General features: G+C 36.4%; 1 protein-coding gene across 13 annotated transcripts in view; it reads right to left on the bottom strand.

The window, feature by feature from the left end:
* The window catches only part of Camta (Calmodulin-binding transcription activator), an 816,835-nt gene that overhangs the window by 92,915 nt on the left and 709,118 nt on the right, over positions 1-14,802 (bottom strand). For all 13 annotated transcript variants that reach the window (XR_014441594.1, XM_083120430.1, XM_083120424.1 and 10 more), the window contains 4 exons: positions 12,774-12,900; positions 8,304-8,530; positions 3,839-4,011; positions 2,619-2,721 (listed from right to left, as the gene is read on the bottom strand). Coding sequence is in view for 12 of the 13 variants with exons in the window: in XM_083120430.1 (XP_082976556.1) it covers positions 2,619-2,721; positions 3,839-4,011; positions 8,304-8,530; positions 12,774-12,900 (630 nt within the window). In the remaining variant the exon portion in view is untranslated. The remainder of the gene's footprint in view (positions 1-2,618; positions 2,722-3,838; positions 4,012-8,303; positions 8,531-12,773; positions 12,901-14,802) is intronic.

Here is a 14,802-nt window from a genome sequence, read left to right as displayed (position 1 = left end):
TCTGAAATGATTTTACCTTCTATTTTCCTTACTCTTCTCTTGTATGTATGGCAACTATGTATGTTATATGTATGCTAATTTTTTTAATTATTTATATCCATTCAATACTATGTCAAGGTTATGTTCTGAACAATGAATAAATTTCGTATTTGTTTGTATATGGATGGATATATGTTCCTTTCCTGCAGTACTTCACTTATTATCTTATGTGTATAAATGTGTTTGTGTGTGAGTATGTATATATGTACTCTACACAGTAATATGTTTATTATTTGAATATAATATGTAAGCTTTCCTGTAATTGGAGATTCTCTCTGTTGGAGGCAAATGAATGAATGAATAAATAAATAAATAAATAAAACTGTGCATGGCCATGTACATTCTATTTCATGTAAAATGTGGTATCTACTGTATATACCATTGTGTGCATGTAGCAGTGCTCATGATGGCAGTTTCAAAATAAATTTTACTCTCGTACCTGGATGTGAACTTCAATCTACTAGAGAAGCATATGCTTTCCTTCTACTAGATATAAATAACTGTAGTTATATAGAAATTCATTTGATTTTCAATCGGATATGCTAATTTAAGGCTGCTTTAAGATACCATGCTTTACATGCAATATCAAAAATTTATTGCACCTGAGGAATATGTGATATGATCCTCTGAAACGTTTCTGAAATTATTCGGAACTGTTTAGTTTTTTATAAAATATTTTTTTCATAAATCTGTATTGTGCATTTTGCACTTTCAAAGTTATGATATGTTTATGGTCGACCTAATTACCTATTACAGTGGCCGCGGTGGCTCAGTTGGTAACGCGTCTGACTACCATGCTAAAGGTCCCGGGTTCGATCCCCGGCCGGTTGAAATCCGGGAACTTTTCTAACGTTGGAAGCGGCCCCGGCGTCCACCCAGCATCGAATAACATGGGTTCCCGGGGGGAACCCTGGGGGGTAAAGGCGGTCAGGGGCATGGTGCTGATCACATCACCCCCACTCACGACCGGATCAAGAAAGTGTGGGGCGTTACCCCCACACCCCCTATACGCCTTCATGGCATGGTGCTAAGCACAGGGGAACACTTTACCTTCTTTTTTTAATTTTAATTACCTATTTGTAATTTAATTAACTTTCATATTTATGATATATGTGACTTTGATGAAAGCAAATTCTTCAATTGTTGATATTTAATTGCAAATATGTGTTCTTGGTTCAAAATTGTAACTATTTTAATCCATAAGAGCTAAATTTCAATGACATTTATTAAAAACATAAGTCCTACAGACATTTGAAATCATTCTTTACAATTATGTCAAGTTAAAGAAAAATATAACAGAAAACTACAAGAGGCATGTTGTCTTTAAGATAGAGATTTAAACCTTATGTATAAATTGCTTATTGAATCACAGAAATCTAATATTGCCATTGTACACAATTTTGATAGTCTACGTAACACAACTTCGCATTCTGCTTGGCATGCTGAGGTAATAAATAGAGCCTCGATCTCTCTGTGTGTGAGGTTGTGTGTGAAGCTGAAGAAAGGTTCATATAAAAATATTTTCTTTTTACAAATATTGATCTCCATATAGAGATAAGGAAGATATTTTTAATCACAACCATTCAGAACTTATTTTTTGAAATACTAATACAAAAATAAAAACACATATACTTTTGTAATGGTGTGCATTTCAGTCATAGAAAAAAAACAACTTGTTAGAACAAGTATTGAATAAAATTATTAATGGCTTTCATTTTTGTATTACAAATTGTTATGGTTGCTACAAAAAGTCTAATGTTATAATATTATTGAAGTGACATCATAAGTCAGCTAGAATAAAGTGGTATCTGATCACTCATTTTGATAGTATCTTTGTAGGTAAGCATGGTAACTACAACAATTCCTTGAACAACCCTCAAGCAAATAACATGTAAAAAAAAATACAGAAAACACAGAAAAAAATACTTAGGATGAAATATCATGTTTATATGATGGTAAACATATAAATGAATCACATTTGCTGTAAATAGTTTAGAAATTTATTTTATTTTGTAACTCAGATTTTATTGAAACATCAACTTTCAATATCTTGAAACCTGCATTTTGTCACTTACCATGGTTTACTCTTGAGCCCTTCATATGTTTCTGAGTCAACATATACTTGGAATGTGCATTACTAATCTTTCACTTTTAATAAGTTTTCTTTTAAATAATATAGTCTCTTGTCATGCACATAAATTATTTTTCAAATACAGTGAGTGTAACTTCGAATTTACATTCCTGGATTTTACATATTTCTATATTATACATTGAACACTGATGGTCCCAACGTAACAAAGTTTTATAAAAGTTTTCCCAATTTTACATTTTCCTGCATTTCAAGTTTTTTTAAGTTTGGTCCCCTGAAAAACGTAAATTTGATGTTCCACTGTGATAATGATTTTGCATTTATTATCATATATTTATTTTTAATTTTTCACAGAATTCCAAGGAACTAGGTTCAATCCCTGGTTGAGCAAAAATATTCCCACAACTTTTCAGTAGATTACATATCACCAATATGCCTAAAGCTATTTCATGTAGCTAATTACTTCAATTCTGGAAATAATCATGCTTACCAATGGTGTGTATCCCTCTTCATCTTGACTAAGAGCATCTACTTCTGTTTCTAAAAGAAGAGATGAATTTTCTTCCCTCCAATGCAGCAACTCGCACACTAATCTGAAATTGAAAAAAAGCAAGTTTGCACATGTTACATATTGCAGTTCTCCCAGTGGTGCGCGAGATTAATAAAATATCTCAGGAGCAAGAAAACAATGTGTATATCTACATCCTACTTAAAAGAGCTGTGAAATATGCAGATTTTAACACCAACAAATTAATAAAAAAGTATTTTCAAAATCAACATGAATTTCATTAGTGACCAGTATGAAAATTTAACTGATACCGACAAAGAGTAAATATGAAATTCATCAAAACCGATAACCAATATTCTACTGATCCAATATCAGATTGGAAATGTTACAAGAAGAACAAAAATGGTTCATTAAACAGGTGACTGTAATAGCTTTGCCCAAGAAACAGGTAATAGCACTGTGCCATGAAGGCACATATAGAGGATGTGGGGTTAGGTCCCCACACATTCTCGATCTCAGCCAGTTTGGAGGTGATGTGATCAGTACCATGCTCCGGCTGCCTTTACCCCTCAGGGTTGCCTCCAGGTACCCATTGATTTGAGGCTGGGTGAGCCCCAGATTTGTTTTATGCAGGGACAAGGTCGGAAAAATTCTGACCTTAGATCAGGAAATGAACTTTGGTCTCTCGCATGGCAGTCAGATGCCTTACTGACTAGACCATCACGGCTCTCCTAGGAACAGAAGCTACGTATAAAAGCAGTTACTATACAGAACCAGGATATATTAATTATGCCTTTATATTCATAAAAATAATAACAGACTGACAAATTATTTCAATAAATTAAGGTTACTTAGAGATAGATTGGATTAGTAAAATTATTGATAAACGAACCACCAATTGCCCAATACAGCTAGAGTGCCAATTAATCTGTCCCATCCCTACATTTGGTTTTAAATCATCACTGTGCTGGAATATGATACATCCTGTACATACGACAACAACAAAAAAAGGTCATTCAAAATACTAGCAAAGTAATGTAAGTCATCAAAAAATGCCAATGTGACTAAGATTTATAGGGATCATCATGATTCATCATTTTAAAGGATATAAACAAACCATGAAACTAAATTGAAAATTCTTACTGATGTCTAGCAAACCAATTCAAGTTACTGAATATCCATAAAAACATAGCCAAGCTAACCTGGAATAACCAAGTGATGCAGCAAGGTGAAGTAATGTCATCCCTCGATGACTGGAAGATAAGGAAGCATGCACTTCCTCTATAGACCGCCATTGTTTCGATGTCATTTCTTGACAATAAGCAACCAATCTATCTTCGAAATTACCCTGATTAAAAAAACTTGAGCCTTCTACCTGCAAAGACACAAACAAACAGCCATTGTAAAGTTCACAATTACAAGCAAAAACCTCTACTCTCCTCTTGGTTATTATTTTATTTTTTGTATTAATTTTTAATCATTTTTTGATATTAATCATTTTTCCATGAATTGGATAACTTACAGGATAATTCAGACTTCAGAGAGTATCGTGTCGGTAAATAAAATATAAATTTCATGTTTAAGAGTTAATGTTGCATTTTGCAGTTCATTTCGCATCATTTCATGAAAAATTATGCTAGTAAAAAGCACTTCACACCTTTCAAAAATGTGAAAAATGAACATTATAGCATGTTAATTCACATTTCGTGTTTCTGTCAAAAATGAAATATGCATGTCTCTAAGTATAACTATCCTGCAAATTATGCAAATTTTGCAAATTAACATTTTTTTCTTTCTTCACCAGTCCTATGTGAGAAAATGTATCTTGGAATTAAATGACATGTATTTTAATAAAAGATTATCTCGTGCTATTGACCAGGTGAGTTCTAGAGAAGTTTCCAAGCTTTTGAGAGCTAACGTCACTCTCATTTTCAGGGTAGATGTACAGTGGGATCCATGAGTATTACCGTGCAAACTGTCAATGACTATTTTCATTAGTTTTTCTCTTACATCCTATGTGTTTTTAAGCGATGGATATTTAAGTATGCTGGTGCAGAAGTTGTCACCAGTTTGTTTTGAGCTTTCTTTTAATTCTTGAAGTTTTTATTGAGTCAAATAAAGTAGACGAACATGGTGATGGACAATTTGCACGGTAATACTCATAGATCCCACTGTACAGTGCCGAGCATCAACCCTGTTTATATGTATTTGGAAATGGAGGTTCTCAGGGAAGATGGCGGCATCCTCCATCTCCAAATGCATATAAACCAGGTTGATGCTCAACACTGCACCTCTACCCTGAAGATAAGTTGGAAACTTCTCCAGAACTCACCTGGTCGATAGCACAAGAGAATCTATTCATCATTCATCACCAGGAAAGCTTCAAGACTAACTTCAGGTATTCTAATATTCTGATTATCTCACACGTGAACCTATAAATAATTTAAAATGAAACTTCAGAAGAACAATATGTTATATTTTTCTAATGGAATTATTATTTATTAATACTTATATATACTCAGAATTACTTTAATTTGTTACAATGTCTAAGTATTGGTATTGGTATTGGGAATTGGCTCTGATATTGCTTCAAAGCTGTTTTGGCTTAGCCTCACTTTTTAAAAATGCTGATTGTTTACTTGCTTAACATTGTGAATGGAAATCTTCCATGTCAGTTTTTTTTTTTCAGAAATAGCCATTAAACTTTCACATGTACTACAAGGGTCGTTCAAGATTGACCGGGACTTTTATTTCTGCAGAGGAAATAGGTAGCAGAAGAAACACCAAACTATGTCAGTTTTTCAAGGTATTCTCCGTGCGTGCCGAGGCACCGTTGCCATCGCTCTGGCAGCTCCCAAATTCCTTTGGCGTAGAAAGAACTTGGTTGTTGTCGTAGCCACTGGAGGACATCGCTCCGCAGTGTTTCGTCTGTCGTGAATTTCTTCACTCCCAGATGGTCTTTAAGGGGTGCAAACAAATGATAATCACTGGGGGCTAAATCCGGACTGTAGGGGGGATGGGGCAGAACTTCCCAGCGCATGTCGGCCAGAGTTGTTGTTGTCACATTGGCCGTGTGAGGGCGGGCATTGTCATGGAGAAGAATGACATTTCCAGGTCTTTTCTTGCGAATGGACTTTCGTACAGCACCACTCAACAATGTGGAGTAATACTGGGCATTAATTGTGCTCCCTTTGTCCAGAAAATCCACATGGATAACGCCCTTCATGTCCCAGAAGACACTTGCCATGATCTTTCCAGCGGACGGCTGCGTTTTGCTTTTCTTGGGGGCGGGGAACCTTTATATGCTGCCACTCCATGCTGCGTCTTTTGGTCTCTGGGGTTGAATTGTGCAACCATGTTTCATCACACGTGATGATGGATTGCAACAATTCATCACCTTCTGCTCGAAACCGATTCAGAAGCTGTTCACAGACTGTCCTGCGTGTCCACTTCTGATCGAATGTCAGCTGGCGGGGAACCCACCTTGCACAGATTTTGCGGAAGCGTAAGTGGTCGTGAATGATTGTCTCAACACTCCAGACACTGATATTCACCTCGGCAGCAATATCCCACACTGTTACTCACTGGTTTTCAAGAATCATTTGCTCAACACGTGCGATATTCACTGGTGTGACTGCAGTCGGGCGAATGTGTCCATGCGCTTCATTTGTCACCAGCTCCCATCCTTCGCGAAACTGCTCACACCATTCGTACACTCTTGTCCGCGACATCGTTTGTTCACCATACTGTGCTTGCAATCGTCTGAAAATCTCAGCTGGTTTCACTTTCTCCTTCACGAGAAATTTGATTACACACTGCTGCCCCACAGCCACAGACACACTGCTTGCCGCCATGTTCGCTGCAACTGCTGCGCATGCACGAAATACGTCATGCCGGGTGCTAGTTACTCGCAAAGGAATACATTACGTCACCCGCACGTTTCATCATGATCCGGCTATTCATCGATTTTTTACGTACGAAAATCCCGGTCAACCTTGAACGACCCTTGTACTTACAGCTACCAAATTTTGTAGCTATCGATATTGGTAGTATGCAGCTATCAGACAATTGCATTTCTAAATGAGTCATAGAAAAATATCTCAATATTTTTTACAATTTGCATTATTGGCAGATGAAATGTTGTGGGTATGAACTGTTACCAAAATAAAAAAAAAAGTACATATAACATATACACAATCAAGATTCAGCTTTACTGGCAATCAGTGGTGTGTCCAGAAATATAAGATTGATATGATAAGTTAGGCTATTGGTACTATATTTTACCATCTTCTCATGTATATGATGTACATATTTGCTCAGGAAGGTTAACCCAGTTCCCCATGGGCATGTCATGATTGATACTGGAAGGTAATCTTGTTCTTGTACTCTGTCACCATCGTAATCTCCTACCTTTATAATTCTTTTATGCTCTAAGCAGAGCAGAGTTTGCCAGATTGGAATACATGATGGGCCAAAGAAGAGTGGACTGATTTTATGCAGGGTGTCCAGAAAGTCATGCAACCAAGACTTTAAATGTTCAGATGTTTTGTACAAAAAGCAATAGAGACATGAAACTTACACTGAGTATTAACTTTTACTGTGTGGATATTTTTGAAACATTAAACAAGAAAATCATGCTCTACATGAATGTTCAGTGTGCAACAAAAGTTACTAAAAATATTAAAAAGTTTTTGTACAAAGTAAAAACAAACAGGAATAAAAGGCAGCTGTGGAATCACTTAAAATATTTTTTTATGTGTATCAATGGTCTCTGTGGGTATTTATCGAATTGATAAGAACAAAAAATCTTTACATATTTTATGCATTACAGATGATTTATGGTGTTAATTATGACTAGGGATCGGAAGTTGAAGACCTATAAATTGCCAAAAAAAGGCCTAAAAAAGGACCTAAAAAACGAAAAAAAAAGACGTATAAATGTGATCCAAATTAAATAATAACTTCAGTTTTAATTACATATTTAATGAATAAAAAATACAACATTCTGGTGGTATGGAGCACACAGTGCGAAAAAACTGAAAGCTTCAAAACAAGAGAAAGTTGCCACTTACAGCGCGACCTTCCAGACAAGTTACGGTTAAAGGACCTTGTACCGTACCTGCTTCAGTCGTCCAAAAATTATATATATATATATTTTTATTTCTTTACTACAGAAAGTATGTTTAAGAAGTGATGAACTGATGATTCGAATTGAGAATGGGCAGTAAAAACGTAGTCGAAAGAAGGTGAAGTTGCAAAAAAAAAAAAAGCCGGTAAGACCTAAAAAAAAAAAAGGTTAAAAAAGGACCCATAAGCCAAAAAATGCCGAAAAAGGCAAAAAAGGACAAATAGAACCCACCTTTTTCTGGCCTACAATGACCCAAAATGAACATATATTATGTTGGGCCTTGTCTTTGGACACTAGGAAAATAAAAGGATTTTCCCTCAACTTCCGAGCCCTAATTATGTCATATTCACAAAAAAAAGTTGTTGTTTTTCAAAATTACAAGATGTACTGGCAACACTGGTCATGTCAGAGGGCAGTACCAGGTGTGCCCGACATCAAGCTATCTTATTCAATCAATGCCCAGATTACTGATAACATATGATTGACAGTTAGGTGATGTTGTTCAAAATAAAAAAAAATCACATCAGGCATGCACTTACCACTTCCGTCTCCACTGGCTCCTGCTTAATTTGCAGCCTGCTGTCCATCGCTTCTAGCCTCTGCAGCAGAGTAAATTTGAGCAGGTTGTCATTACTGTGCTCCATCTTTGGTTCCTGGACATGGAGGTTTTCATCCTTTGGAGGCTTTTTGTACTCAAATATCACAGAATTGGAGATCACAAACCCTTCGCAGGCAACTTGCAATGTTGCCAATCCCACTTCATGGGCTGAAAAGAAGAGAAATATAATATTTTAACATGTAAAATCTGTGGGCATACAGTAAATGATTCTCTCAACTTGCTCAAAAATTAGTAGCCTCCAGAATTGTTGTATGTAGCAGTTCTGTACTGTAATCAACTAATCTATCTCGCTAGCAATATCAGAATATTTTCATAGAGCACGGGAGAAGGGTGATAGTGTGTAGGACATATAAAATTGTCTTGCAAGCATTTACAGTGAACACTTGCTGTTCTTTCCAGTACTTTTTTCATTCGTAATGCAATTTCAAACCGGATACAGCATATTCATAATCATTTCTCATTGTGCTCCTTGTAGTGGAGACTACAGAAGCACTAGATTGTGGAATGGTTATGGTAAAAGAAGAAAACTTAAACACATGCATAAAGTATTCCTCATCATTATGATTATGATTATCATCTATAATCATTAAAAGAATTAGAAATACACCTTTCTCTTTGTGAAACTCAATCTTATCTTATTGAAGTTTAGTTACAAATTTTCGCAAAAGTTCAAAAGATAATGTGGAACATGAATACAGTAATAATATTTTCTCACGGTGTCATTAATCTCCCCAATAGTCTAGTAGTAGTGTCGTCACCTTGTAATAAAGGGGTACCAGGGTTGATACCCGGTGAAGTCAGATAGTGGTTTGGACCATACTTTATACTGTAGACCCAGTCCTGATTAGCCTTTCTGTGCATAAAGTGAACTTGCATACAAACTCAAAGAAACATAATTTCATTACATACTGATAAAAAAAAAAAAATTGCATGCAGGGTTGTTGATTAAATATCCTTTGCAAAACTTGATGCTACCACAAGCATGACAATTTGAGTTGAACAGGGTGTTTAACTAGATATCTCAGGAAGGAGAAAACATCACAGTAAGTTCACTATCGTCAATGGTGATTTATTTCTGATCATACACGTAACATGAAGGAGAAAAGGGGATGTGCCTACCAAAATTTTCAGGTGTTAAGTAAAAAGGGAAGTTTGTTTCACCTCTAAAATGTACGAAACAGAACTATGCCATAATGGATATACAAGACACTTGTTTGCCTTAATTAACCATAAAATAACTTATATTTTGGGCAAACTTCAGATTCGAGGCTCTCTTTAAGCTAATAAACAGAAGTTTAGAGTTTGTTTTGTAAAATTTCCATTGGATTTCTTACTATTAAAATAATTAATGTTGTTAAAAGTTTCATGAAAGTTGTATATTAATATATGTACATACTACTTAAGTAATACTTAATTATGATTTTGCAAACATAGCAGTTATTTAGCAAAATAGTCCTGGATGTTATTTTTATGGATTGAAAAGTAATTAATTTTGGCCAAAAAAGTTAGGTCCCATGTTATGCACATGATTTTGATTACAATCAAGAACAGATACTTGCTTATAAAATTTAAGCTCAGCTGCTTTGCAGACTATCTGTACTATGTATTTATTTTACTTTTATTTTTATCCTCTTTAGGCTAATGACAACAACAAGGCAAGTTGGGATTGGAACCAGGAAGTTTTGGTGGTGAGATTGTGAAGTGACTGGTCACCGAAGCAACAGGTTGAATGTAAAACAAATATTGATCTGAACTTTGGAAAGTGGGACACCTACTCTGATATCTGCAAGTATTTTGAATAAAAGTGAAAATAGGAGAACTGGAAGGAATATAGTGTAGACAAGAAAGTAAGAAACATTCACTGGATATTACAACTCAGTGGCGTATTTTGAAAATTTGACCACGTTTACCGCAACCATTCCTATATATTGTATATATTTATTATATATTAATTAGATGCAATTCAAATAAAACACCAATGCAGGCATGCGAGTATAACAAAACCTGAAGTCTAACAACTTAAAATTTTCCAGCAATACATACATGAAAAAAAAGTTAGTTTACCGGTTGTAAACCAGGCAAGGTGGGAGAATACGTTACCATTATAACCATTTATGGATGATGCATATGTAATGCTGCATTGTACAATATACTCTATGTGATCAAAAATATCCGGACACTCACTGGAATTAGGGCGAGTAGTTCGAAGCATCCTCCATCGGATGCACTTGCAACCAATACCGTGTGGGGCCACCCTTGGTCTTCATGACAGCCTCCACTCTCGCAGGCATACTGGCAATCAGGTGGCGAAAGGTATCTTGGGGAATGGCGGCCCATTCTTCGCGGAGTGCCGAGATGAGAAAAGCAGTGGATGTTGGTCGGCATGGTCTGGCACGAAGTCGGCGTTCCAAAACATCCCAGAGATGTTCAATGGGATTCAAATCGGGGCTTTGCGCAGGCCAGGCCATAAGTGGGACGTTGTTCTCTTGAAACCACTGTCCCACACGACCCGCAGTGTGGATGGGCGCATTGTCGTGTTGAAACACGCAATCATCATCCGCGAACTGTTCTTCGATGGTAGGCAGCATGAACGTTTGTAAAATGTCAACGTAATGATGTGCCGTGACAGTACCGTGCAAAGCAACGAGGGGACCAAGCCCCTTCCAGGAAAAACATGCCCACACTGTCACCCCACCTCCACCGAATTTCACTGTCGGCACAACACAGGATGCTAAATGTCGTTCATGAGGCATTCGCCACACCCACACATGACCATCGGATCGCCACATGGTATAACGCGATTCGTCACTCCACATCACAGATTTCCACTGTTCTAACGACCAGTTGCGCCTCTCCTTATACCATGCAAGGCGGTGCTTCGCGTTTCGTTGGGTGATGTGGGGCTTATGGTCAGCCGCTCGTCCATGGTAACCGAGTCGTCGTACCTCACGTCGCAGTCATGCTGCTAGGATTACATCCTGCCCTGGTTTGGAATTCCTGTGTGATTGTGGCGATCGCTGATTGCCGGTTCTCTCGTACTACCCTATTCAACACTCGGCGGTCTCTGTCTGTCAACATAGGCGCTCGGCCAGAACATTTTGCGGTTGTACACGTCCCATTACGTTTCCACTTTACTATGACATTGGCGACAGTGGACTTCGGGATGTTTAGGAGGGTGGATATCTCGCGCACTGACTTGTTACTCCTGTGGCACCCAATCACTTCACCACGTTCGAAGTCTGTAAGTTCCTTGGACCGACTCATTCTGCTGTCTCGTGCACTATGCTGCCTATAGTGGTCCCTTGCTTGCCTCACCTCGCTGTAGATGGCACCACAGATTGGCCTACTATGCGCAACACATATTTTGCCTGGTGTCCGGATATTTTTGATCACATAGAGTATATATATATATACAATATACATATACACACAAACACACACACATATATATATATATATATTCCTACCACTTGATTTGTAACACACTACACATTTATGGATGCCACTGTCATTTATTTATTTGCAAATTTCACTAGAATTTCAATTTAAAATTTTGGGAGCGTCAGTACTTAGGCTATTTTGCTCCCGTCACATTATACGGGGGCCAGCCCCTTACCATTACAAATAACAACTCTAACGTTGCATAACTAAAAAAAATAAAATGTTCTGACTTCTGTTAAAAGCTGAGGCTGTAAACAGGCACTCAGCACACATAAGGACAAAAGAACAGGACAATACAAACAAAATTATACTGGTCATGGGGCCAGTCGCCAGAGCCTCGTTAGTCTTGAGTCCAGGGTGCACTAACGTGGAAGTGAGGTTGACATTTGGGTGTACTATGTGGAAGGTCACCCTTTACACCCCTTATTTATTTGCAAAATGACATACTAAAAGTCAGGAAATACTGTCCTGGATGGAGAGATGTCAGCAGGGGTTGAAGGGTCAATGCTTCTGCATTTATGACAGAATTTGTAACTTTTCTCTAACTTCATTCATATTCCATAAAGCAACCATTTTTGTTCATTGGTTACTGTACAGCTTTCAGTACAGTATCAGTATTATATGGTGGCATCCTGTGTACTTGGTAAAAAGATTGCATAATTCAATGATTTTTTTTTGCAGTTTTTCAACTGGCAGAATTTGTTATGAAATGACAAATGTTGTTAACTGGATAAGAGAAACATTTAATTTCTAAAAAACAAAACAAAAAGTTACGGTTCTCAACAGATGTTTATGTAGCTGCTTCATTTCTAATCATGCAATTGATTTTCACAAGATTGTGTGTAAAAGTGAGAACTGCATTCTCTACATTGGTACGCAGTATAATCTGTAATTGTGGGGAATAAAATGTAACAAAGTGTTATGCTGAACATAACAATAAAACACTAACCTGGACAGAAGCACCTAAGGACTCCACTTTGTACTAAAGTCGTTGGCACAGGTACAGTATCAAACAGTACTGTGTATGGTGATGTCGTGGAATACCAAGGGCCAGTAACTAGGACTTTCACTCCTCCCTAAGAAAAAATGATGAAACAAATGAAATTATGGAAACAAGTAGTATGTAGATAGAGTAACAAAATATTGCAATTAACTTCAATATTAATTCTTCTTAAAGGACATAACATTAAACATGATCAATAATCCATGAAATGGTTAAAAAAATTTAAGATACAGGAAGTGTTAAAAACAGACATTAACGATAATGTAGAGAACTAATAAAAATATAAATATAAATATAAATAAAGAATACGAATTGAAAAATATAAATTTTAATTTTTAAAATATCTATATATGATACAAATTTAGTTAGTGTTGCATTGGGCACATGATGATGAGCTATCCTGATTACTGTGTGTATAGAATAGAGTACTGCTTAGGACCACTTTCGCTTGCTCATACTCAATCGAATCTCCCATGCTCAAGCATGCTACGCTCAAATGTATGGAATCAAATAGCATTCCAATGTGACAATAATCGTAGAAATATATATGTAAAAATCTGCCCTGGTAGTTTCAGACCATAATCAACTATTTCATTTTCATGTATTGCTGTAATGGTAAGACAGACTAAAATGCATTTTAATGTGGAGATGATGACTATGTTCGCTTAAGTCTCAATTTCACTGTGTAATTCACTTCATGATCCATATTTGAGGGCCAACTACCATAGAAAAATACAGTTATATGTGTACTACTGGGCTTCTAGCGTATACCAATCATTTTGCCTCTTTGCGTTATTCGCTTGAGCACAGAAGCTGTCAATTCTGTTCACTATCTAGCATCGTCCATGCGAACTATTTGCCGCTCAAGTGAAAAATGCTCATTGCAGCACTCTGGTATAGAGACTCTTATCATTAATGTATTTATAGCATTGTGGTTAAGCAAGCAATATAAAATAACTTTTACAATATTTTTAACTAAAATATATAGGTTTAACATACTAAGTTATAATTACATCATTTGAAAAGGCTATGTGTAATTTGTATATTCCTGTGCTGTTTGGGCCTATCGTATTATAAAAAAAAAAAAAAGATGTATACCAGGCGAGACCAAAAATCACTGACATACAAAAATTAAATAATTATATAAACTTAATTGTGACGCAAACTGTTCAGTATTACAAATTTTGATTTGTGTGTTTGAAGTTTCTGGCTGCTATAACGTTGTCATATTCACTCAACAGGCTGACAGACAGGGTCATATGTCAATTATTCTACTTTTTAAACAGATATTTTGAAGACTGTGTTTGATGCAAAAACTGCTATCGATTCCCACCAATACCAATACTGATGCTTGAAACTTGTAACAATTAAAAATTGTTCAAAATATCATCAATACTAATATGTAAGTATTTGACCCTAATCACATGCTTCAGTTTACCAGAGTTTACCTTTAAAATATTCAAGAATTACATCAGAATGTTAAAATAGCTGTCTGGCCTCCCCGATGGCGCAGTGGTAGCGTCATCACCTTGTAATCAAGGGGTCCCGGGTTCGATACCCGCTAGAGGCACATAGTGGTTCGGATCCCACTTTAAACTGTAGGTCCAGTCCCAATTAGCCTTACTGTGCATAAAGTGGACTTAAAACACCAATTCAATCAATCAATCATAAAATAGCTGTCACTTAATCACAAAATACATTTTTTCACACAATTCTAATGCAAAATAAACAGACTCTATGAAAGTGTTGTGTGGCATTTTTTGTGGACTCTGTAAAATAGTCAAATTAAAAATATTGGCCAATATTGGTGAATAAATTCCAATAGATAATGTCGGATACCGATACCAGTTGTAATGTGTGATACTAAAACATCAGCATCAGTATTGTTTCAGTCCTAGACATCATATTATTTTGGAATAGTCATGAAAAATATTCCACATTACATTTTGTGCTTCTTTACATACATAACTGTAAT

This window comes from Lepisma saccharinum, chromosome 4 (assembly GCF_977018435.1).
Source record: "Lepisma saccharinum chromosome 4, izLepSacc3.1, whole genome shotgun sequence".
Lineage (NCBI taxonomy): Eukaryota > Metazoa > Arthropoda > Insecta > Zygentoma > Lepismatidae > Lepisma > Lepisma saccharinum.
Note: the sequence above shows the minus strand (reverse complement) of the source record. Positions and strands in the feature narration are given on the sequence as shown.